The sequence below is a fragment of the Lucilia cuprina genome, chromosome 5, assembly GCF_022045245.1.
Source record: "Lucilia cuprina isolate Lc7/37 chromosome 5, ASM2204524v1, whole genome shotgun sequence".
Lineage (NCBI taxonomy): Eukaryota > Metazoa > Arthropoda > Insecta > Diptera > Calliphoridae > Lucilia > Lucilia cuprina.
This window is the reverse complement of record NC_060953.1, coordinates 2,189,346-2,216,692: the sequence shown is the minus strand read 5'-3', so window position 1 is coordinate 2,216,692 and position 27,347 is coordinate 2,189,346. Positions and strand designations below refer to the sequence as shown.

Genomic DNA, 27,347 nt, shown 5'->3' with positions numbered 1-27,347 from the left:
AAGAAAATTGTAACAGAAAGAAAGTGGAGAGAAGGTCATTTAACATTACAATTAGAAAGACGAATTGGAAGTTTTCACCTCAAAATAAGAACTCAGCATGAACTAGGATCAAACCGAAACTCAAAAGAGCAGCTAAGGACAATCAAAGTATAAATCAGAAGGAAGTAAAGCCCAAGACAATTTCCTTGAGCTCTAATTGTTTTAAACTCCTTCCCAAAAATAAAAACTATTCCAATGTTGTATAAATTCTTTTCTACTCACCTTATTTTTGATTTTTCTTCTGATTTTCTTCAATGACTTTTCCTCAGCTTTGGTTAATGGTAGCTTTTGTGGTATGGGATAGCCCTCAGCCAACAGAGTACGTTTCTCTTCCTCTGTCAAAAGTAAAGTTCCTGTAGAACCCTTCTGCAAAAACAAAAGTTTTAAATTACAAATTAATTAATTTCGTCCAAGCCAGTGAATGTTTAAAAACTCTCAACTACTTACTGGCTGTGAGCTAATCAGGGGTGTATGTATAGGCTGGCGGGTAGAACCACCACCAGCACTTGCATGACGTCCCATACTAACGTTGGAACTTGTGCTGGAGGTAGTCGACGAGGCAGAGCTGTTGGTATTACGCCTAATGGAGGTAACTGTCAAAACACCGCTGGTTGGTTGCGAACTTGACCTCACATTGCTGTTGATGGTGGTGTTGTTGTTGTTGGCGGCGGCGGCGGATGTTGAAGAAGAGGTAGGCGATTGTGGTGATAGCATATGTTCAGGTGTGAGATTACCCTCGGAACCATCACTGGAGTGCGAAGAAGGCGGGGTTAAGGGCAAACCATATGAGGTGGCATTTGTTTTTGTTACGGAGGGTGTAGCGGTTACAAATGTAGCGGTATTTGTTACATTACCCTCGGATTTAATTGTGATTTTGGGTATAATGACATTGTGGGCATTTGAGCTTAAGATAAAGGGTTGTGACTTGAGCAGGCTTTGTGAAGAGGGAGTTAATTGCAGGCAGCCATCCTAGAAAGATTACAAATTAAAAGTTAAAATTGTATTTGCTGTAAATAACTCAAGAGAGTTTTTATTATTTACCTTGTGTTCAAATACAAGATCGGAATTTGTGAAAGCGGCCATATTGGCCATGGTTAGACTAAGAGTGCCATTCGAGTTGTTGTTAGTGGCTGACTCATCGCCTCCCTCAGGACTAGAGGGACAGCTAGAATCGGGTGACATGGGTTCATTTTTAATGCAGGATTCATCGATTTCTATGTCTGAGCAAATATCAGGTGATTGACTGCCCTCCCTGGAGGAAACACTAGAGGCACAGTCATCCATCATATTAACTAAATCATCATGAGGTAGATATTGTTGCTGTTGCTGGTGTTGATGCTGCTGTTGGTGCATTTGAAACTGCTGTTGTGTGTTTGTTGTATGTAAGGCGGGTAACTGTTGTTGTTGCTGTTGTTTCACCAACAATTTGGCATCTGTGGAGGTGTTCAATGTTTGACATGTGTCCAATTGACGCAAATTAAGCGTTATGGGTGTGGTAGTGGCTATTTTACACAGACCAGCATATAAATTTGAGGAATGGCTACTGTTTGTTGAGGACAAGATAGGATTTGATTGACTGGTTATGGTAGAAGCTGCCGTTGAAACCAAAGGATGCAAATTCAATCCCGACATACTTGCTGACGAAGAAGAGGCCAACGATGTTGAGGTGCTGGCCATTGGTGAGCAGGTGGTAATTGTTAGACATCTTGGATCTATGGTGGCTGTGCTAAGAGACCTTATATTGCTGGTAGCAGTTTTCAGCGAAATGGCGGGATAGCATTCATCTTCCATGTCTGAAATAAAAAACAACAAAAACCAGATTAAAACACTTGTTTAAATAAGAACAACAGTTTCTTTTTTAACTGTCTATATAGAAACACGATCATTTGTTTAACGGATTGGGAAATAGGCAGTCCAACGTAATGTGCTGCTAAAAAAACACGCGTCATCCCATACATCACGAATCAACCATGTTTGCACTTGTGTTAATATTTTTAACTTTTTTTCTTAAGTCATATTTACTCAAATGTTTATGTTGTTTTCTTTTTTTTTTTTTTTTGTTGTTCTTTTCTTTTATATTCTTCTTGTTTTGTTCCAAATACAATACCCGAATACTGCAACAATGTTTTAATTGTTTTTCTTAAGTTTATAAATATTTATTTACATATTTTTTTTAATTTAAACTTTTTTGGCCAACCTTTTAGGCTTATTTTTGATTTTTCAGTTTGTTTTTTTATTGTTTTTTTTAAAACACGAGTCAATGATTTTTTATGGCAGTTTATAAAACTTATTTGTTATTATACATAAATCTGTTAATTGTTTTAATATTTTTTTGCTTTCTTTAAAAATTTGTTTAAAAGTTTTTAAATTGTACAAGTGTTTTAGTTTTTAATTATTATTAAATTGATCTAATGAAAAATGGGGGCAAAAGGTAAAAAATGTATTCTTCAACATTACTTAGACTAAACAAGATGTGAACTAGAAAAGAACAAGAACTGAACTAAAACGGACCTGAACAAAACTAGGGGAGAGCTAGAACAGGAGTAGAACAGAACTAGAAAAGAACTAGAACAGAACTAGAACAGAACTAGAACAGAACTAGAACAGAACTAGAACAGAACTAGAACAGAACTAGAACAGAACTAGAACAGAGCTAGAACTAGAACAGAACAAGTACAGAACAGTACAAGAACAGAACTGAGCAGAACTAGAACCGATCTAGAACAGAACTAGAACAAGAACAGTACTAGAACAGAACCAGAACAAAACTAGAACAGAACTAGAACAAAACTAGAACAGAACTAGAACAAAACTAGAACAGAACTAGAACAAAAAAACTAGAACAGAACTAGAACAGAACTAGAACAGATCTAGAACAGAACTAGAACAGAACTAGAACAGAACTAGAACAGAACTAGAACAGAACTAGAACAGAACTAGAACAGAACTAGAACAGAACTAGAACAGAACTAGAACAGAACTAGAACAGAACTAGAACATAACTTGAACAGAACTAGAACAGAACTAGAACAGAACTAGAACAGAACTAGAACAGAACTAGAACAGAACTAGAACAGAACCAGAACAGAACTAGAACAGAAGTAGAACAGAACTAGAACAGAACTAGAACAGAACTAGAACAGAACTAGAACAGAACTAGAACAGAACCAGAACAGAACTAGAACAGAACTAGAAGAGAACTAGAACAGAACTAAAACAGAACTAAAACAGAACTAGAACAGAACTAGAACAGAAATAAAACTGATCTAGAACTGAACTGGAACTGAACTAGAACAGAACTGGAACAGAAATAGAACTCAGCTGGAACTGAACTAGAACTTAACTAGAAGTAGAACTAAACTAAAACTTAACTAGAAGAGAACTAGAATAGAACTGAACTACTTACAACTTATTTGAATACAGTTAGAAAAATAGTTTTTTCCTCTCAACCTTCAAAGTTCATTTATTACTCACCATCCATTTTAGTATGGAGACTGTGTGGTGAATCTGGCAGAGAATCTCCATCGCTATTAAGACTGTAGGAGTGTTCCGATTTAATTGGTAGTGTGCCATTCAATAGAGCATCCGATATTAATTTGTCATTGAGTATAACTGCAGCATCTTTGACATCTCGTTCTAAAAACCAATCGTGCATATCGCTATCAGTTGACAATTTCAATGAATCGGTCTGTAAATAAATAAACAAACACAGAACATGAAAAACAAATTATTAAACTGAAAACTATATTAAAAAAATTATATTGTACTACATTTAGAATAAAAAGAGTATATACATATGTATGATAAAATATAATATTTAGAGAGCAAAAAAAATTATATAAAAATTAATGAAAAATATGAAAATTGCATTTTCATGTACAAACAACAACCCCCAACTAAATGAAAACAATTTAAAATCTTTCTACTATCTGCGTATCTGTTTGCAGTGAACTGTTTATTTTATAATAATAACAGAAATATATTTAAAAAAACACGTAAAGTTGTTAATTTTTTATTGCTGAGGAAGAGCGTTTTTGATTTTTTTTTTATATTTTCTAAATGTTTTGCTATAAGTTTTCACATGTTTGTGTAGAGTAGTTTGGCTGTTTAATGAATTGTTTCTGTTGTTTTGTTTCAGTTGATATCTTATCAGTTTTACTCTTAGTTGTGGGGTTTTCATTTCATTATTATTATTAATATATTTTTGTTTTGTAAAAAAAATTTTGTCTACATGAGTTTTTGTGCTGTGCTGTTCAATGAAATTATATGATTTCTATTTCAAGTACATAAATACACTATTCTTTTTTTAAAGGGGGATGTGATTTCTACCAACATTAGTTTTATTTCCAAAAACAAAAGTTATTTATAAATTTTAATATCTAACCTTAAAATCTAATAAGTAGAATTTTTTTTAAATAAATAATAATTGATAAGTTTATTTTGAATAACCAATGGAAATTCCATATTTATTATAAATAATCAAAAGAAGCTATTGCGAAAGCAAATCAATATCAATGCCGAATTAAATTATAAAAAAAAAACAAAAAACAAAATGGCCGTGTATTGAAATACTTGTCATTGCTTTAAATTTCAAATAAATCTTCATCATTAACTCAACTCGTCTATTTAAGTAGTGTCGTGCTTAACTTTTTTGTATTGATTGCATTGAACTCCATTTAACGCAATAGTCAGTCAATCAGTTGACCAGCCATTTAGTCTTATATATATATATTTTAAAAAGTCCCTGCCCCAGTCACTTATCTTATCCATCTTGTGCTCAAGTGCTTATGGAACACACTTCTTGAAACTATTTATCACTTTTTTTTTAATTTGTAATAATATAATAAGTTTCTCTTTAAAACTTGCTGCAGACGATAAGTTTCCAAAAAAAAAAAATTCAATTAAATAAATTTCATTATAAATTTTCTTATATATCTACTACTTTTTTTTAGTTAAATCACTAAAAATTTATAAATTTTTTTCTATTTACTGCAGTGACATTTTCAAGTGGTTTTTATTTATATTTTTTATTTTATTTAATTTTTTTATCAAATTGGAAATTCTTGGGCAAAAAATTAATTTAATCAAAGTGTCTCTATGATTTGGCAAAATAACAAAAAAAAAGTCCTTCACCTATGAAATTGATAAAATAAACACAAAAATAATCATAATAATAGTATTTATTAGTGAAGTGCACATATTTATAGACTAATATTTATTTTGATTAAGTACAATATGTTTATGTCAAAATTAAATAAAAAAATAATAATAGAGGTTTTGTCATTAAACTGTTTGATAATTAATTGTTTATTTCAGATATTTAAATGTTTACTTATAATATTTAAATTTCCTTTTTAAAAACGAAAAATGTTATCTAAGTTTATATCAGAGACAAATCCCCGGTTACTTTATAAGATAATACATTATCGAATGTGCTTTAAATGGTGTAGATCTGAACTGGAATAGAACAAGAACAGAACTGGAACAAACTAGATTAGAACCAGAATAGAATTAGCATAAAACTAGAATAGAAACATAAAAGAACTAGAACCGAACTAGAACATAAGTAGAACAGAACTATAACAGAACTAGTTCTAGAACTAAAACAGAACTAGAACAAAACAGAACTAGAACACAACTAGAACCGAACTAGAACATAAGAGGAACGGAACTATAACATAACTAATTCTAGAACTAAAACAGAATTAGAACAGAACTAGAACAGAACTTGAAGAGAACAGAACTAGAACAGAACTAGAACAGAACTAGAACAGAACTAGAACAGAACTAGAACAGAACTAGAACGGAAGTAGAACTGAACTAGAACTGAACTAGAACAGAAGTAGAACTGAAATAGAACAGAACTAGAACAGAACTAGAACAGAACTAGAACAGAACTAGAACAGAATTAGAACAGAATTAGAACAGAACTAGAAAAGAACTAGAAGAGAACTAGAACAGAAATAGAACAGAACTAGAACTGAAATAGAACAGAACTAAGAAGAGAATTAAAAGAGAACTAGAACAGAACTAGAACAAAACTAGAACGGAACTAGAATAGAACTAGAACAGAACTAAAACTGAACTAGAACAGAAGTAGAACTGAAATAGAACTAGAACTGAAATAGAACAGAACAAGAATAGAACTTGATCTAGAATAGAGCAAGAACAGAACTGAAATAGAACTTGAACTAGAATGGAATTAGAACTACAACAGAACTAGAATGGAACTAGAACAGAATTAGAACAGAACTAGAATAGAATAGAACCAAAACAGAACTATAACAACTAGTTCTAGAACTAGAAATAGAACTGAACTTGAACAGACCTAAAACATAACTTGAACTGAATTAGAACAAGACTAAAACTGAACTAGAGTTAAATTTAAGCTAAACTAGAACTGAACTGGATTTAAACTAGAACTGATCTAAACCTTAACTAAACATTAAGATTTAGCAAGGAAACAGACGTTTTATTGCTGCTTCTCTAGAAACAAATTATAATATTTTTTTTTTTGTTTTCAAAAATTACCTCATCGCTTCTAAGGTGCATTTAAAATTCATCGTGTGCTCCAATTATCGCAAAACTATTGATAATTTCTTGGCGTTTTAGCAAAATTTTGCAATATTGACATTGAAATACAAAATATAATGATAAGAAATCCGACACTAAATTAAACATTATCAACAACAATTGAATAATCAAAAGTAACTAGAAGCACAGAAAATTGATAGGTAAATATTAAAGTACTTTGGTTTCTTTAGGTAATTTAGAAACCCCTAATAATTCATAAACAAATACCCAGTATTATTAAGAAAAAAAAGATAACAACAGCAACAGAAATTTACAGACAAACCTAAATTTAAATTTTTAAGACAAATTATGCAAACCAAAGAAAAAAAATTATATTCTTAAAGTTAATCTTGACAATTTATCAAGATTTTTTTATTTCTTTCGCTAAGAGTAACAGGCAAGCCTTTTTTTGCAAAATACCAAAACTTGTTTATTTTTTTTTAATAAAATATTTTGTACATTCTCTTGCTCTATAGCTGATTAATTTATTGAAGTAAATACTTTTTGGATTTCTTAAGAAATCAAACCAACAAACTGTAGCAACAGAAAAGTGAATGATTTTAAATAAAAATCAGTTCAAATAAAGTTAAAACTTGTTTCAGTTACGAAGTATATATTTTCAAGCAAATCATTATTTTTTTAGCGTTTTATTTTTATTTTTTTGGAAACGATTGTGAAATTATTTTTGATACAATTTCGGTTTTTTTTTTCATTATTTTTTTCAAAACATGTACTGAATGTAACAATTTAACAGCATTAACATTATGTATGTAGTTATGTGTGCATATGTATATATAAAAAAATATAAAACTAAAAAAACCAAAATAACAATAATGATCAGTTAAACTTTCTTCTTTTATGTTACAGTTATGCGTCAGTTTTTAAAAATACTTTAATACTATGTATAGAAAATAAAACTACCAAATCATTCCCTCACTCACTCACTCAGTCAGTCATTTACTAACTGAATGACTGACTGACTTTCAAAATTAATTCAAAGCTCAAGAGTAAAAATTTTGGTTTTGTGGGTTTTTTTATGTTTAAAACATTTGTTGTTATTATTGCCGCTGGAAATTCTTGTTGATTTTTGTAAAGTTTGTTTATGCTTAATAGCATGTTATAAATCCAGATTTCTTCCAACCTGATTCTAAAAAGTTTTCTCCTCCTCTTTTTTTTGTTGATCGTGCTCATTCTTTTCGTATTTACATCTTTTATGTTTAAGATAGAAAGGTATGTTGGATTTATGATTACAATTGTAACAGGTTTCTGATATTTTCTTAAGAGATCTCCAAAAATAGGGCTTTAAGATACCAGAATTTGAAATAACTTTGACTGGGAATTATATATAAAAGGAACTGTTGTAAATGATTTTGTTTCAATTACATCCTTTATAGTTTTTTTTCATTCTGGAATATGTCATTGAAGAAACTAGTTATAAAATCCTTAGATCCCTTTGATCTCTTTAAACAACTGATCTTTTTTAGTACTTGTCATAGCAACTGGATTGGTTCCGATCCATCTATGATTGGGTTTTTAAATTATTTAACAAAACGAGATATGAAATCCTTAGAGACCATTTATCCATTTAAACGATTGATCTTTCAGGCACTTGTCATATGTTTTACAGTTCAAACAAAGAGCTTGATTTGACACTGAAAGAAACCAAAATCGAAATCCATCTACAATTTGGTTTTCAAACTATTTGAAGAAACGAGATATGAAACTCTCAGAGCCCATTGATTCCTTCAAATGTCTGATCTTTCAAGCACTTGTAGTAACAAGTTTTGTGTTGTGTTGCAAAACGCGATCTTTATCACTTCAAACTAAGAATTGGATTTGACTCTAAAAGGGACCATCGAAATCCATCTAAAATTTGGTTTTATAATGAATTGGCGAAACGAGATACGCAACCCCAATGATTTTTTCAAACGACTGATCTTTCAGGTCATACCAACTGAGTTGGTTTGTGTTGCAAAACCCGAATTTTATCGCTTTAAACACAGATATTGTTTTGACATTGTAAGCGATCATTTTTTACATCGATATCCATCCATTTTTTTTAAAATCATTCAAAAGCTTTTATAGGATTTTGTTTGCGTGAAAAACAGTTTTCGCGAGTTGTTGTGCTCTCTATACATTGACCCCAGGACTTTAAAAATGAAGCTCTTTATGCTGAATTGATCTTGGCTTGGGAAATTTTAGGAGTCCAGAGTTCTTTAGCAGTTTAAACAACTTATTCGACGGATGTGTTTAATATTTTGAAGGATTTGAATTCAGGAGAGTCTAGACATCGAAAAATCTTATTCAATGAATATGTGGAAAATCAAAAGCCAGAGAATATTGATTTTAACCACAAGACTTCTTTTTATCGCTTTGTACAGGATTTAAAAGAGATGGTTGGAGTCTTGGAAGTGAAGATTTCGAAATTCTATTGATGCTTTTGGGATTTTCATTGGGAATACTATTGGGAGACCATTGGAAGAATAGGATGTAAAAGAGACTGTAGCTGAAAGTGAAGATTGAAATGCTTATAGGATTTTCTTAGGTAAACTTATACCGACACCATTACAAGATTCAAAAATTGGATCGTAAAGGATTTTCTTTGGACATTTCAATTTAGACTTGAGCTAACGAAGCACTGGCTGCGTTTGATACTTTAGTGGAACTGAGTTTGAAAAACTTTAGGTTTAACGAGATCTTAAGAAGTTCAAATATCTAATTTATGGATCGATTTTGGCGAGATCTTAATAAAAAGCAGGAGCTTTTTATAGAACATGTGCTTAGTAGAGGTTTTCGGGGAAATCCTCTTGCAAGGCTTTGCAAGATCGAAAAGAGCATGGTACTTATAACACTTACATAAGAAGTGTTTGCAGTGTAGGACTTTCAAAAATTGGTCCACATTTACCTTATAAGACTATATTTTTATCAAAAAAAAAGAGTTGTAGTTGAATGAAAAAGTACCATTTTTGTTAAAATTTAGTAGTTTTTTTTAGCCAAATTTACTTCCTGTTAGCCTAGTTTATGGTCAGCCATATATTCCTTAATTGCAAATAATATTTAGTAAAATTTAGAGTTTTATAGTAGAGAGTATTTAAAATTCGTTTTAGTCATAATTTAGACAACAACTCGTGATTTGTTTATTTATTTTCTTTATTACACACACCTTTTTGTTTCTTTCTTCCTTTCTTTCTCTCTGTCTCTCACTTTTGAAGATTCTTTATTTAGAAGCGACCCTATTTCTTTAACAACTTTTTTCACACAAAAAATTTTTTTATTAAAGTCTTGCTTAATGTTTAGTTTTTTTTTGTTGTACAAAAATTGCTAAATTCTTAAACATAATTTTGTTGTTGCTGTTGCTGTAAGTAGTATACAGCAACAGAAAAAAAGCACAGATTTAGAGAAACAGAGAGACATATAAACGCTAGAGGGTTAATGAACTTTAAGCGCTATATTTATTTACGCTCTGTTGCTACCAAAACATAAGAATCGGTATAAAACTGTTGCTGCCGACGTTGTCTAAGGCCGTTAGACAGAGTTGGTAGTAAATAGTTTTTTTGTTTTTGTTTTTTGTTTTTATGTTGTTGACTGGTTGTTTGTGGTCATTAATAAACAAAACATTAGAAAAATAAAAAAATAATGAAAAGAAAACAGAAAGAAGTAAGAAGAAGATATGTTAAGAAAGTGTTTAATGTTAGTTGGGTCGTCACTTGTTCAATGAACATATAACAACAAGCACAACAACAAAATGTAAACATGTTGAACGTGCATAAATTCCTCTCTATCTTTCTCTGTGTGGTTTTCAGGTGTTTATTTGTTTGTTTGTATGTAACATCTTATTGACCATGATCATCATTGTTAGTATATAAAAACATAATAGACAAGTATGGCTGCCTTTTTAACAGCCAGTCGACCAAGACAAACCGTAATTAGTTGGCAGCATTGGCAGCTATATACATATATTTACCAAATACCAAAAACATTACGCATTTTTTTCGTATTTATTTACTCTTTTTATTTATATGTATTATTGACTAGAGAGAGAAAGAGAGTATTGGCATGCTAACGAAAAAGAAATGTTTACAGTTATTTTCTTTATTAAGCTCTCTTCTCGCCTTTCTTTTCAAAAACATGTAAATATTTGTTTATAATTTGTTGTTTGTAGGGAAGAGTTTGCAAAATGTAGTAGGGGGAGGAGTGGTATGGGGGTTAGAGGTTTAGTGTGTATATATTGATGTGAAAGTGTATAGAAAAAATGTTTATTTAATATTTGTTGTAGTTTTTCTTTGTAAAAAAAACTAAAAGCTGTTCTTAGTTATTATTTTCATTAGTATTATTATTGTTGTTGTTGTTGCTGCTGTAACTGCATGCATAACTGTTAAACTCAACCATGCAAACAGAAATAAAACAAACATTAGAAAACAACAACAAAAATGTTAGAAAAAAATTCAACTAAAGCAACCAGTATTAACAAACTTACTACAAAAAAAATATATGTTTACTGTTACTGAGCAAAGACAACAACTAAAACAAAAACAACAGCAACAACAACAGGTAGTAAATAGCAACAGGTAATTATGTCAACATTTTAAATGCATTTTTTTGGTGCAGGTTTTTTTTGTTGTAATTTTTTTCAAGGATGTTGTTGTTTGAAAACTGTAACTCTTAAACATGTGTCGATGTGTATGTGTGTGTGTTGTAAACAGCAACAACTCAAGCAAATGGTATTAAATTGATTGTTAATAATTTTGTTGTTGTTGCTACAGCTACTATCGCTAATTACTATAGGTACTTGTAATAATTACACTATTTCCAATTACAAAATAGTATTTTCTTAAGGAAATGTTGTTTTTACTTATAATTTCCCCCTCAATATTATAAAAATGATTTCAAATATTTTTAAAATAAATTTCTTTAAAGATTTCTTTACTTTTGTTTATTTGAACTTTTAAATAGTTTTTTTTACAGAACTTTTCTCAAGTTTTCTTAACAAAATTGCTTTTAATTTCCCTCCAAATATTACAAAATTTCTTTTGAAATATTTATAGAATATTTGTTTAGGATTAAAGCTCTCCTTCACTTTTCTTTTCGTCCGATTTTAAAAAAGCTTTTTTAAAGAATTTTCTCATGTTTTCTTAAGAAAATTGCGTAAAATTTCCCTCCAAATATTACAAAATTTCTTTTGAAATATTTATAAAATATTCATTTAGTATTAAAGCTCCCCTTTACTTTTCATTTTGTCCGACTTTTAAAAAGCTTTGTATTTTAAAAATATTGCCGCATTTCCCAAAATATTTGCATAATTTCTTTATATTTTATAACATTTCTCTATTCTCAGCTATAAATCTTCTTTTAATTTAACATTAATTTTTTAGAATTTTTACCCTAAATTTAACTAAAGTCTGTATTTTTTCATAAATAACTTTTACTATTTATGTCTCTTTAGTTTACACACACTTGTTTATAAAATTTGTTTCTATTTTGATAGCGAGAAATGTTGTTATTTATAATAAATTTACGTTAATTAATGAGGGTAAGTTTGGGTTTTTTTTCCACAAAAATTTGCATAATTTCATATTTTACAAAAAAAAAAAAAATACAAAAATACTTAAAAAATTATTGGAAAACTTGCCAACAAGCTGCTTAGGTCTAACTAAATATATAGGTATCCATTAGCTCTTAACTTTTTCGTAAATAGGGAAATGAAAATTTTCAGGTTTTTTTCTTCAAAGTTTTCTTTTATTTTTGAGGGTTACATCAGATATGTTTACAATTTAGTTTTCGTTAAAATAACTTAAGAAATCAAGCTCATGTAATCAAATGTTTTAACATTTAAAACAAGATTTTTGTCTTAAGAAATATTTAATAAAAAGCTTTTTGTGTTGTAAACATATTGTATATTGAAAAACATTGTTATTTAGAAAATGTTTAAGTGCAAAAGCTTTTTTATGAAAAGTATTTAAATTTTTTGACAAAAGCTTTTTTGGGTGAAAATTATTTTTGGGCCAAAAGGTTTTTATGGTGATAAAGTCTTTTTTGGCCGAAAATGCTTTGAAAGTAACAAAGGCGTGTAATTTGGTGAAAAAGAGCTTTTGCGTAAGAAAGCCTTTTTGATGAAAAAAGCTTTTGGGTAAAAAGGCTTTTTGGGGAAAAAGCTTTTTTAGTAAAAATTTTGGGGGAAAAGCTTGCTTTAGTGAAAAAGCTTTTTAAGGAAAAGCTTGTTTCATTAAGAAAATCTTGTTAATAAAAGTTTTTTTTGCCGAAAACAAGCTTTTTTGGGTGAAAATGCTTTTTTGATGAAAAAGAACTTTGGCGTAAATAAAGCTTTTTGGAATAAAAGTGATGTGAAAGAAGATTAAAGGTTTTTAAAAACACTCTTCACTTCAACTCTAAAACAACTTTGTTGTTAATTTCCAAATGCAACTAAAACAATTTATCTTACAAAAAGCTTTTTCTCTATCTAACCTTGACTAAATAAATTGACCCCTTTTTATCATATTTAAACAACTTTCAGTTTAAAACTACAAAAAAAGAAACTATTTCGCCTGCAGCTGTAAATTACTTTCCTTAAGAGCAATTGTTATCAATTTCAATAAATTTCATTAAACAGATTAACAAAAAAAAAAACCCAAACAGCTGAAGAGAGGGCTTTAATTAAAGAAAATAAACTAGCGATGGGTTTAAAGAAGAAGGAAAAGCAGCAAAAAAGTTAAAAACCTTTCACATTTTTGCGGTAAGAAAACCAAAACTGACAGTCAAATTTGCTGCTTATTTGGTATGCATTGCCTGCAAAAAAAAAACAGCAGCAACAAAAATAAACTGTGGCACAGTTATAAAAAAACCCTGTCACTTTTTTTACACTAAAGCAACAAATTTTTTTCTTAAAGTTTTCATTACTTTAAAATTTTTTACATAAATTTGTATAATTTTTTTTTCTTTTTGTTGGAATTTTTCGCTTTAAACCTGATGATGTATTTCTTAAGCAACATACCAATAGCCCCACAGAGCTAGAGCCGACAAGAAAATGAAAAAAAAACACAGTCATAGCCAACATTGATAGTTGTAGTAAAGTGAAAGGTGTTCGCTCCCACAATTCAAAGTTCATATAACGAATGAATACTGCAAATGTAGTTGTTGTTGTTGCTGTTGCTGTTGCTTAGTTGTTTCATATTACCAATCCAATTTCAATTTAAACCAAACTATATACATACATAGTAAGCCAGCCAAGCAAATAAATAAAATAAGTAAGAAAATCATATGAATGTTGTAAGCCAAACCAGCCAGCACAAATCAGCCAACATGTAAGCAACAATCTTTCTTATTGTTTGTTGTATTTATAACAAAATTTTGTTGCTTCTTTTCGTTGTTTCTATCTTTCAATTCATTCATTGAGTGCCTTGAAAAGAAAGTTGTTTGTTATTAAACAAATGAAAGGAACTGTTACCAAGTTGAACAACAATTGTCTGTTGTTGTATTTTTCTACTCGTTTTTTTTTTTTTTTTGTTTTCATTGTAAATTATAAGTGTAAGTTTTGTCTGCATGTCTGTTGAGTGTTAAATGTATTTTTTTTCTATAGAAACTTGATAAAATTATAGAAAAAAAAAGATAATGAATTGTTATAAAAATTAAAGCTTTGCTAGTCTTGTAAATATTGTTAAGAAAAAATATTTAAACAAATAGGAAAAAAATTATAAATTTTCAAGTGGTTGTTTTTTTTTTTTTTTTGTTTCTTCCATAACACGCTCATATTGTAGGAAACTTAGGAAAATTTTTGTTTAAAAGTTGAATTTAAAACAATGCTTTAAGTTTACATTATAATGATATTTCTCCCAAAACTTATAGTTTATGTTCATGATGATCTTGTATGTTTTGGATTTGTGGCTAAACTTTAAATTTTAAAGAGGATCAAACTAAAAGTTTGACAAATAACATGAGAAATGAAATATTAATGAATGTCTCGGTGATCAGTGTTGTGAAGAAGATAATTATGAACAATTATTCCCCGGGAGTTTGTTCCCTTTTACGTGCTTTTATATCTAGTAGAGGGAACAAACAATCAGGGAGTTTACTATTCACAATAGGCCTGTACATGTGACTTTTTCCATAAAATGAAATGGTTTCTTAAAAAAACTAAAGATAAAAGGAAATAAAAAGAACGTTGTTGTATTTTCTATAGAGAGAAGTATTTCTCAAGAAGATTTCTTTCTATATAAACGATTATAGAAAAAAGAGTCTTCGATAAAATCTTTAAGTGAAAAATGTATTCAAAGACTCCTTTATATCCTTTATTATATTGTGAAAAGTGTAACCAAAGTGTATCCATCTGCAAAGACAAAAGTAAAAACAAATAAAAAAGAAAAAAGTCCTTAATTTCTAAAGTGAAAAGTGTCATCCTATAAAGACTCATTTCTATGGAACCTATGCTTATATTTCTATAGAGAAAAGTATAACTCTAAAAGATTCATTTTTATTAAAAAGTAGAGAAGAGAATCTTCTTAAAAGAGTTTCAGTGAAAATTGTATTCAAATACTCTTTTCTATAGAGAAAACGTCTTCCACTAAGACTTATTTCCATGCTTTCTATAGAGAAAAGAGTCTTTCAAAAAGTTTTTTAGTGAAAAATGTATGCAATGACGGCATTCTATAGAGAAAATGTCTTTCAATAAGACTTGTTTCCATTGTGAAAAGTGTAGCAAATAAAACAAGACAAAAGTAAAAATAAATAGAAAAAAAATCATTGATTTCTATAGAGAAAACATCTTCCATGAAGAATAGTTTCCATTGTAAAAAGTTTGCATTGTAAAAAGAGAAAAGTAAAAACAAATGAAAAGAAAAAAGTCCTTGCATTCTAAAGACAAAATTGACCGCCTATGGATGTTTAATTTCTATAAAGGAAATTATCAGCAAAGAAGTTTCTTTCCTACGGAAAAAAGTGTCGCTAAGAAAGACTTGCACTTCAACATATAAACGTCTTACAATGCAGGGGATTGAGTTTTTTAACACGACAAGTTTTACTACTGCTGACCTTTAAACTATAAGTATTTTTGTTTACTTTTAAGTTTGTTTTAAACATTTAACCTTTGACCTAACTTGTGTTCATTGATAGCTTAACGCACAACGCTTCCATTGTGTTTATAGAATGAATGTTTAATTTCTATAAAGAAAGTTATCATTAAAGAAGTCTCTTTTTGACGGAAAAAAGTGTCGCTAAGAAAGACTTGCACTTCAACATAGAAACATCTTACAATGCAGGGGATTGTGTTTTTTTTTTTAAAACGACAAGTTTTACTACTGCTGACCTTTAAACTATAAGTATTTTTGTTTACTTTTAAGCTTTTTTTAAACATTTAACCTTTGACCTAACATGTGTACATTGCTAGCTTAACGCCTAACGCTTTCATTGTGTTTATAGAATTCTTGTAATAGTTTAAATTTTTAAAATGTGTAATAACACACTTTAACAATAAAACTTTTTTTAACAGTTTGTTAAATTTGGCCAAATCTAAATAAGATTAAAAGATTAAATTAAAAATAGTAACAATAAATAAGTTTAAGAAAATAGTTAGTCATTAAAAATACAACACTGTAAAAAAGAAAAATTAAAATAGCAGCAACAATAAAAACGATTATGTATGATAGTTTTATTAGAATTTAGTTATTATTGCTGTAAATAAGTGTTGATTAGTTAAAAAGATGAGCAGAGATGATTATAATGATAATTTTTTTTGTAACACTAAATTTAACGGTAACCTTTGGGGTTTAAGTAATAACAGCAACAATCAACAAAATTAATTACATTTATGTGGTTGTTTTTAAAGTTTTAAAATAAGTTAAGAAAAATTTTGTGTAAACAGAATAATTGAGTAAGTTTTTTTAATAAATGTGGATTAAAAACAAAGAAAAGTTTCACTTTTTTTAGAAAAAATTAAAAGAAGCGCGTCATTGATGATTTCAAATTTACAATTTTAATTTATAAAGTTTTTATCTAAGGCCTGGTTTGTTTTTTTAATATTTAAATTTTACAAAAGGCTTAACACTTTCGTTAACTATTACGTTAAATATTATGATATGACATGACGTCAATTAGTTGTCAATTTAAATATTATTATTATTATGACCCTGCTGTCAAAAGTAACTAACTCACTAACTTGTTTTAAATTAATTATGCAAACTGTTTAAACTTTAGTTATTTTTTTCTCACTAACAATAATATTTAAATAAAAACTAAGCCGCTCACTTAATTAATATGCTAAAATAAAATTTATTAAATAAATTTATTTTATTTCCTATGAAACAAAATAATATAAAATTCAATTTTTTTTGTAAAAAAAAAATATTTCTAATCCCCACAGTAAATACTTGTTGCATCCTCTTTGATTTTTTGCCTTGTACGTCACGATTTGATAGATAAGTTTCCTTTCCTTTACATTTTTTTTGTATTTAATTTATACATTGTGTTTTTTTGTTGCTTATTGTTTGTTTTTCTATTTATTGCTCCCTACTTTTATTATTCATATATATCTATGAATATTAACCATGACGTGAGTTCTGGTTAATATATGTATATATTATTTTCATCTAAATCTAAAAATAACTTTAATTCTGCACAAAACAAATCATTGTAATAAGTGTAGGCGTCATCGTCGTCACTCTTATCAGGTTTTTTTTATACGAAGAAAAAAAAAAGAAAAAAAAAACTCTTCATAGATGAATATTCAAAACTTATTGTATTTACGTATGAATAATTTTTTGCCGTACTGTTGATGGCTGTTAATGCTGCGTATGTTACTCAAACTACTTTTAATGGTTAGAGCATTCAGAACAGTTATAATAGCAACAGGAAGCCTTCTTATCCATATGAGAATTTTGTTACAAAAAAAAATAAATAAATAAACCCATAAACACCCACTAAAAAACTTAACCCTTTAAGGGGAGTAAAAAAACTCTTACAAAATAAATAATTTGTTCTTTTCATTCTTGTAACATATTTTCCTATTTTTAAACATAATTAAAACAAATTTTTGCTTGTTGTTTTTTTTTCTATTAGAAACCCCTAGAGGGTTAAAGACCACACACACACACTCACTCAAATTTCTTGCAAACTCAAACTGTCAAATGGTATAAAAGTAAAACAACCACAACAACTTTAAGAATTTATGTAAAAATCTAATGTAACACCCCCATATCTTAATGTTTCTTAAGTTTCTCTCTAATCCCTCATTTCTAGATAATAACTCCCTCTCCTAGACTAGTTGCTTTTAAGCTGCTCACCCTCCTCTTCTCCTCCCCCCCCCCATTTCAATTTTTTTTGTTGCTCTTTCCCTAGAAAATCATATTTCAAACATATGTTGTAAATATGTATATTAATATGGTTGAATTTTTGTGAAATGAAATTTTTTTTTAATCATATCTAATATTTCCAGTAATATAATGATGCTGGTTATTGTGTTTTATTAACAAATTAAAATTGTTGGGTTTTTTTATTATTTCTCATCTTCTATTGTTTTCCTTTTCAAAAAAAAAAAAATAAAATATATTAACAACTAAAAGATTTGTTAAATGTTTAAAGTTGGCGTAGGAAAACGACTTGAAAGAAATATAATAAATTTTTGCAAACTATTTTACCTTGTAACCATTTAGGTTTTTGTCTTTTGTTGCTTTTATTTTTATCGAAAAAAAAAGAAATACCAACAAAATTATATCTATTGAATATTGCAAATTTTTCATGTTGTTGCTATTTCTTGTACATTCATATTTTTGAAATATTTTTTTTTAAGAGCTTAAGCTTGTTGTGGAAAAAAAAGAGACCGACTTAAAAAACAGTGTTTCTCAAAGTGTATTCTAAAGAATACCAGAGAAAAGTGTTACCTTCTACTTTTCGTAAAGAAAAATCTCTTCCAAAAGAAAATTTCCATAAAGTTCAAGTGTCACGAATGAAAACTCCTTTCTGAGAAGAAGCAATACTTAATTCTATAGAGGATAATGTATGCTAAACAAAAGGTAAAAGTAAAATTAAATAAAAAGAAAATATGTTTCCAATTTCTATGCAGAGAAGTGTATCCCAGGAATAGTTTCTCAAGAGAAAAGTGTCTCCAAAAAGTGCAGTTTCTATAAAAAGATCTATATCCCAAGAAAAACATAAATGTGAAAAACTTATCTCCCTTCTATAGTGAAAAGAGTTTCCCACAAATACTTCTTTCAAAGAGTTGACGAATCTAGTTTTAAAAGACAATCCTATTTTCAAAAATATGGCGTTTCTATAAAGAAACTTGCATTCCAAGAAGAACATGAAAAAACACAAATAAATAGAAAAAGAAAAACCCTTCAGGAAGACTATATACTGGAGAAAAATATCTTCATAAAATCTACTTTTAAATAAGAAAAGTGTCTTCAAAAATAAGAAACTCTTGTACTTTAAATAGAGAAAAGAGAAGCCCAAGAAGATTTAAAGCTAAGAGAAGAAAAATTCCTCTCATAAAATGTAGTTTCAAATAAAGAAAAGTGCCTCCAAAAGAAGTTTTGTTTCTATAAAGAAAAGTATATTCCAAGGTAATAAAAGCAGAAAGAAATAAAATGAAGTGTAGTTTCAAAGGAGAATAGCGTCTCCAAAGAATTATCGTTTCTAAGAAGAGATATGTCTCAAGAAGATAAAACTACAAGAAATAAATAGAAAAAGGTCTACTTTTTATAGAGAATAAAAACAAACTCTGTACTTTTAGTGGAGGAAAGTGAAGCCCTTAAAGAACTGCAGCTAAGAGAAAAAACTTCCTCCCATAAAGTGTTGTTTCTATAAAGAAAAGTGTATTCCAAGATGATAAAAATAAAAGTCAAATAGGTCCTAACTTCTATAGGGAATAGTGTCTCCCATTAAGACTCATTTCTATAGAGAAAAACATCAACATAAAGATAAAAATATTAACAAATGAAAATAAAAACTTATAATCTTTAAATAGAGAAAAAAAAGTCTTCCAAAATACTTTTCTAAGAGAAGAAAGTTGACCTCAATAAAGTGTAGTTTCAAAAGAGAAAAATGTCTCTCAAGATTAAAAGAGGATAGAGTCTCCCAAGAAGACTCATTGCGATCAACAAAAAGTTAAAATTAACAACAAATAAAAAACTTTTACACTCTGAATAAAGAAAAGGGAAGACTCTAAGAGAAGACAATTTCCTCCCAAGAAGACTTATTGCTATAGAGAAAAACATCAACGAAAAGATAAAAGCAATAACAAATAAAAACAAAAACTTAAACTCTGAATAGAGAAAAAAACTCTCCCAAGAAGACTTATTGCTGAGAGAAGAAATTGGAATTCTATGAAGTGTACATTTAAAAGAGAAAAAAAATCTCTAAGAAATTTACATTTCTTTAGAGAGAAAAAATTCTCTTAAGGAGTAGAAGCTAAATGTACTGACAAATAAAAGCCAAAAAGTAAACCTTCTATAGAGAAAAGTGCTTTCCAAGAAAACTGTTTTCTATAAAGAATTATTTCTTTAAATAAGTTTAGTTTATTATGGAAAAAGTGTTTACAAATAAGAAAGAAAAAGAAGACAGCTTTTTATAAAGAATTATTTCTTTAAAAACGTTTTGTTTATTATGGGAAACGTGTTTACAAATAGGAAAGAAAAAGAAACCCGTTCTTTATATGGAGAAAAATGTCTACTAAGAAGACAACAGAGAAAAGTGTCTTTCCTTCAGAATTATTACTTAGAGGATCCAAAGAAGACGCTTTACTACACAGCTAAGAAGATTGTCTTCTAAAGAGGAGACATTCGACATTTAAACACTTTAAGACCAACTGCCTTAACAAATGACGAGTTTAAAATTTTATTAGATTTTTTTTCAATGCTGTTTGAATATATAAATTTTTTTCCTCCACAAATCTTTTGGTTGCATTCTCTTTTCTGGCCTGCTTTCGAGACACAAAAGAGACGGAACTGTAAATGAGTAGTTTGTTTTTTTTTTTTTTTTTTTTGTTTTGAAGTCTTCATTTAGCCCAGCATTAAGGCTTAAAGTTGAAATATCTAAGGTGCTATGGTATGCAATGAACATTCACATTGACGTCAGCTAGCAACTGGAAACAAAATACTAGTAACAGACCATAAATTGCAAAAAAAAAAGAAATAATAACAAAACTGGTAGTAAAAACCATAAAATTGTATATATAAAACACACTTATACATAATAATACTTTGCCAATTTATTTAAAAAAAAATCACTCACTCTGTGACTCGCCTCACAACATACAGTCATATAAATTGCATTATTAGTTGTTAGTCAGCCAGCAACAATTTATACAATTTTTTTTTGCTATTTTGTCTTCATTTCTTTATATTTATATTTGCAAAGCCGGTGATTGTTTATAGCTAAGTAAATTTGTATGATTTTTTTTTATTTCAAATAGTTTGGAAAATGTACATGTGTTTCCAAATTTTATTTTGTTTAAATTATTTTTGCATAATTAATTTCTTTTCATTTTTTTTAAATGTTACACTTTGTATACAATTTTGCAAAATTTATAGAAAATTTAGCAAAAACATACATCATGTTTTTTTATACACACAAGTTAACATAAAAATAGAACAATAATTAAGAACAATAACAAATTTAAAATACTCAAAGAGAAAATGTATATAAGAAAAAGAACAAAGTGAACATATTCCCAGAAGTATAAAGAAATAATTGAAATATTTCCAAATAACAAAAAATTAAATAAATATTTGCCAACAACTAAAATTTTAGTTGCAAAAGTTTAAGAACACAAACTTCTAAATCCAGCTTAAGTTTTATAAGTTAAACTGGAGTTTAAAACTAAAATTTAAACCGGTATTCAAAGGGCTTTTAATTTAGCATAACTTAAACCTGGCTTAAGCGTACTTTGTTCCGCTTTCAATGGTTTAACACCCTAATTTAATAAAATTTTAATTAAATAAACAAAAAATCTTACTAAACTTGCTTTTTTTTGCCAAAACCTTAAAATAACAATAAAAGTATTAAAAAAAGAATTATTTTTGTAAAAAAACAAAATCAGTCAGCTATTTCTATAAAATGTTATCGTAAGCAAAGCTGCATAATCATAATTACTTTTTAAACAAAAAAAAAAAAAATTAAAACCAAAACAAATATTTTATAATAATTAAAAAAATAAAATAACAACAAAGAATTTAAGCAGACATTAAAGCGACATTTTGAAATCCTCTATAAACTATATATTGAAAAACAATAATTATAATTTTTTTTTTGTTGTTGTTGTTTTTTATACTCAACATAGCGTAAATAATTATTAAATTATTAATAAATTTTTTGAAACTCTTTTGTAGAGCTAAAGGGGAAAATTGTACCACAAACTTATAATTGTGGTCAAAAAAAAAAAAAAAAAAAATGGAAAAAAATGTGTAACAACTATAGATTGGCTTTATTTCTATACAATATTATAATAATAATTATTTTCATATTTTGGTTGGTTTTTACTCTTACAAAACAAGAGCAAATTTAATTGAATGTTTTTTTGAAAATATTGAGCTAAAAGACAGTGGTTTAGATTGTAAGAAAAATGAAAAGAAATCAGAAGAAAAAAGTTTATTTTTCCAACTAAATTCCATAGAGAAAAGTATCTCTCATGAAAAGTGCTTTAAAACAGAAATAAAGAGAAAAAATTTAAAACAAATACTTTAAAGGGAGAAAAAATCTAAAAAGTATCTTCACATAGAAGAGTCTCTTTTATAGAGAAGTTTGTTTTTGAGAATTTTTTCTTTACAGACTGTTTTTTTTTAAAGAGAAAGTCTTTTAGAACATAAATAAACTGAAAAAATAAAAACAAATACTTTAAGGGAAGAAAATTCCAAAAAATTTTCTTCATATAGAAGAGGCTCTTTTATAGAGAAGTTTGTTTTTGAGACTTTTTTCTTTAAAGACTGTTTTGTAAAAAGAAAAAGTGTTTTAAAACTGAAACAAAAGAAAAAAAATTATGAGAAAATGTCTTCATATGGAACAGTCTCTTCCATAGAGAAGTTTGTTTTTAAAACTATTTTTAAAGGCTATATGTTAAAGAGAAAAGTGTCTCTCAAGAAAAGTGGTTTAAAGCAGAAATAAAGAAAAAAATCAAGTAGAGAAAGTATAAAAGTTGTCTTCATAACTAGAACATCTTCTAGTTCTTCTATAGAGAAGTTTGCTCTTAAGACTTTTTTTCGTTAAAGTAAACTTTTTCTTTAAAAAACTCTTTTTCAAAAGAAATTAATCTTCTAAAGGGGAAAATACTTAATAAGTTAATGAGAAATAAGAAAATTTTAAAATGCTACTTCGTGTGTTGAAGGAAGAGACTCTCTTTCTCAGAAAGTTTTTAAACTCTCGTGCTTTCGTATGGAGAAAGAGACCACAAAATTTCAGAAACGTCTACAGAAGTAAACTTTTCTGAAGAAGAGAGTCTTCTATAGAGAAAAGTGTTACAAAAATAAAATCTACAACTTTATATCTTTTGAAGTTTGATTTTCAAGGATTAGAGAGAGAGAGAGAAACCAAAAACAACAAAGATGATATTTTTCTATAGAGAAGCGTGAAAAGATTTTCTACAAAAGAAAGTGGTTCTGAAGAACAGATTTTTCTATAGAGAAAAGTGCTACAAAACTAAAATCTACACCTTTATATCATTTGAACTTTGATTTTTAAAGTAGACTTTTTAAAGTAGACTTTAAAAACTAGACTTTTTATAGAATAAAGTTTTCATAAAGAAAATATTTTCCAGTAAAGAAATAGTGTCTCCCATAGAAAGTAAATAGTTTTAATTGTTGAAAATTTGTTTTCTTTATAACTAAACCACAGTGCAAAATAATGTTACCAAACTCTTGTTATGGGTTGGGCAAACAAAACCTATAACAACTTCAATTACAACAACTAGCGTAACAAATTTATATTGAAATGAATTTTCAATATAAAAAGTTGTTTATAGAAAAAAAATGACATTTAAAATTACTTGAAAAAAAATGAAAAAAAAATTAAAATCAAAGAAAGGTTTTCACCTTAAAAAAAGCAACACATTGTTGTATATCTTAACAAAAAATCAAAGTTAAAAATGAACATGATAAAAATGTTAAAATAAATAAATAACAAGTTTATTTTTTTTTCTTGTAGCAAATCATTTCATTTAAATTGAAATTTAAATATTTGCCTTGATGCAGTATTTCTTTCACTATTTTATAAATTGTATAAAAAAATATATATACAATAAAAATCGAATAAAAAAAAATAAACTAATATAACAAGCGTTACTTTTTAACTCTGACATTTATAATATAAAAAAAAAATTAAAACGAGAAGAAACGAAGACTGCATGTTTAAACTGAAATGTTTTAAAAATTAAAATATTTATACTAAAAAAACATTTAAATGGTTTTTAGCAACGCCTGCAGTTATTTAATTTTTACTCTACTTTATACACAAAAGCAAGATTGTATTTTATTTAAAAATATAAAAAAATTGTTGCCAAGAGAGTCATCTTTTTTTAATTTTAATCAAACTAGCATTGTTTAAGCTAGACTTTTTGTGATACTAGCTGATTTGGAATAATTTTGAAAGTTTTAAATTTTTTTTCTACTACAAAATAAAAACTCTTATCAAATAATTAAACACACGTTTTCAATTGCAATAAATGCAATTTTTAAAGCAAAAAAACGTGCAAATTTTGCTAACATATGTTACACAAACACGTTTTACTTTTTTTTGACATTTATTATGGATACACAATCCTACAGTAGTGGGTGTTAAAGGGCGTTGTTGTTAATTTAATTTAGCACAGGAAATCTGTCTCGAAAAAAGCCCCAAAAAGGAGTGGGATACATATTTTTTTCCGTTTTGAAATCATATGTTTTTCTTGCATAAAAATATCTAGCTCCCACGTGGTGCGCACTAAAAGATGCGCAAAATTCACATATAACCACCAAATCCACCATTATTACTTGTTTTTTTTAACTTCTGATTTAGTCATTCTCTTTATTAGATAAATATCTTTACTGGGGGCCAAAAAAAAAGCTCTTAATTTATAAAACAGAGTAATATTTATGTTAATTTTCCCATTTATTTGTTTTTGTTAAATTTTCTTAGAAAAAACAATGCTGCTCTTTATTTAGCAGTACACACATAATTAAATGCTTGTTTAATAAAATAAAATGTATGTCAAATCGATCATATCCATATGGTAGAATGTGAAAAAATTTTACATAACGTTTACACTAAGGAAAAATATGCAAGTAACACTGAGAAAAAAAAAAAACAAATTCTAAAGTTCCAGACCAGACCGACAGGTCTATAAATTATCTTAAGAAATTAAACAGAAATCAAAAGAAGAAATAAACAATTGTTGGAGCTCTTGTCATCTACAGTCTAATCTCTAGACTGGTCTTAAAATTTGCCGAAAAAAAGTTTAAAGAAATTAAAAGAGAAAAAAATTAAAAAAATTTCATGTTCGCTAGAGGAGCTCTCAAAAAGTCTTCTTGAACAAAGATTTGGCTGCACTTTTACCCACATACAAGTCTATAGTCTTGCCTAATGACTTGGCTGGACAATCGCCTACATACTAGTGTAAAAAGTTTTCCCTAGTGTCTAGACTAGAGTACTCACTGATAGAGAGAAAGAGAGAGGGAGAGGAGATCTCAAAAAGTCTTCCTGAAATCAAGTGTATTGACCAAAGATTTGGCTGCACTTTTACCTACTGACCTATCTATAGTCTTGCCTAATGTCTTGGCTGGACTGATGCATAGACTTGCCTAAAAGGAAGAAAAAAATGTCAACTAAATTTATAAAAAAAGAGTCTTATGTCTTTCCCTAGTGTCTTGGCTAAACTGCTCGATGATAGAGAGAGAAGTCACTCTACAATCGCCTACATACTAATGTCTATAGCTTTCCCTAGCGTCTTGGCTAGATTGATCTCTGATACAATTGTCTAAAAAGGAGTTAAAGAGAAATAAATAGAAAAATTTTTTTTAATCTGTTCGTGTTGGAAAAAGAAGCCATCGAAGAGTTTAGTCTTGCATATAGATTTAGCTACAGTCTTGCCTTCAGTCTAGCCTATGGTCTTATCCATGGACTTGACTAAACTGATCTATTCTTGTTTAAGTATAAAAATAAAAAGTAAAATTGGAAAAATCTTTTCTAGTTTGGATACGAAAAGTCATTCGGATTGTAATTTCTTTGAACTTGTCCAGATTGATTTATAGACATGATTATAAGAAGCTGAAGAGATTTAAAAAGAAGAAATATTTTTGGATTAAAAAAAAATAGTCCATAGAAATTGACTATATTGTAATATGGACTTACCAATATGTTTACAACCTGCCCGTTCTCTACAGTCTTAAATATTTTAACTCTTTTTTTCTAATTTAAATAAAATATAAATTTAAAGTTTAAAAACAAAACTCTTAAATTGAAATTTTATGCAAAAAAAAACCTTCTCAAAACCGGATTTAATATTTTTCCACTTTTTGTTTTTCAAAAACTACACTGCATTTATAATTATAAAACACACATTCTTGGCGCATTTAAATACCGGACCAGTTTACTTTATGATTATTATGTTTAAGAAAAATAACAAACATGTGCTTTTTCCAACAACAACAAAAGTTCAATAGTATTATTTAATATTACCAAATACACTACAAACCATAAAGATAAGGTTTGGTTTTTGTTTTTTTTTTTATTAATTTATATATTATTTTGCTTTTTATATAATCTTGTTTAAGACAAGAATGAATGCATTTTATTTCCATTGAATTTCATTGAAAAGAAAAACAAAATCTTGTCAAAACTTGCTTAGCAAGTGAATTTTTTTTACGTCTGTTAAGCCAGAAGAAAATGACCTTACGATAACATTTAATTTTGTTTTAAAAATGAAATTTAAGAGAATTTTTTTTAATTAAAATATTATGTTTTATTTGTATGTGTTTTATATATATAAAAAAATTATTGATAATATTATTGTGACAACAAAATGCACATTTTGGTTTTAAATTCCGATGGAAAATTATTTACCAGTTTGTTAAGGATACTTGAGAGTTTTATAACTTAGTAGTTACCTTTCTATATTCTTTCTTGGTTACAGAGTTTTTACATTGTCTTATTGTTTAATTTTACTACTAGTTACCTTAGTCTTCACTGGTGGAGTGTCAAGTAGTGTGTTGATAAGTTTCTTATTTTGGTTGTTAAGTACTTGGCTTTATATTCTTTTAAAAAATAAAATTGCTCTTCACTAGAGAGTTTTTGCGTTACCTCAGCCTTATAGAGTAGCCAATGTTTATTTTCTTTAAATACTAGTTACCTTACTCTTTACTGGTGGAGTGTCAAGTAGTGTGTTAGTAAGTTTCTTAAAAATAAGTCAAGTTGGTTCGTTATCTTCAAGTGTTAGGTGTTATAAGTTAGCGAAATACTTGAAAAAGATTCGAGTGCTTTAGCTAAGTGTTTTTCTGCAAACACTAGTTACCTTAATGTCCTTCGGTAGAGTGTAAAGTAGCGTATTAGTTTGATTCTAAGTGAAATATATAAATGTTTCCTTTCTTTATTAAATTAAGTTAGTTTCTTTTCTCCATTGCTTAGGTGAAATTGAAGGGTGCTTTGCTGGCGTTTATTTTCTATGAACACTAGTTACTTTAGTCTTCTCCGGTAAAGTGTAAAGTGGTACATTAGTTCGTTTCTTAAAAATAACCTATGTTAACTCGTTATTACCATTGCTTAGGTGTTTTTAAATAACGAAATGGTTG

General features: G+C 28.1%; 1 protein-coding gene and 1 long non-coding RNA gene across 2 annotated transcripts in view; one reads left to right on the top strand and one right to left on the bottom strand.

Moving 5' to 3' along the window:
* LOC124420296 overlaps positions 1-27,347 on the top strand; it is an 86,521-nt gene that overhangs the window by 5,348 nt on the left and 53,826 nt on the right. The gene's annotated exons all lie outside the window — the stretch shown is intronic.
* The window catches only part of LOC111674972 (cyclic AMP response element-binding protein A), a 36,692-nt gene that overhangs the window by 2,638 nt on the left and 6,707 nt on the right, over positions 1-27,347 (bottom strand). The window contains exons 2-5 of the mRNA XM_023435659.2: positions 3,514-3,727; positions 1,081-1,832; positions 487-1,008; positions 262-405 (exon numbers count right to left, since the gene is read on the bottom strand). Coding sequence (XP_023291427.2) covers positions 262-405; positions 487-1,008; positions 1,081-1,832; positions 3,514-3,727 — 1,632 coding nt within the window. The remainder of the gene's footprint in view (positions 1-261; positions 406-486; positions 1,009-1,080; positions 1,833-3,513; positions 3,728-27,347) is intronic.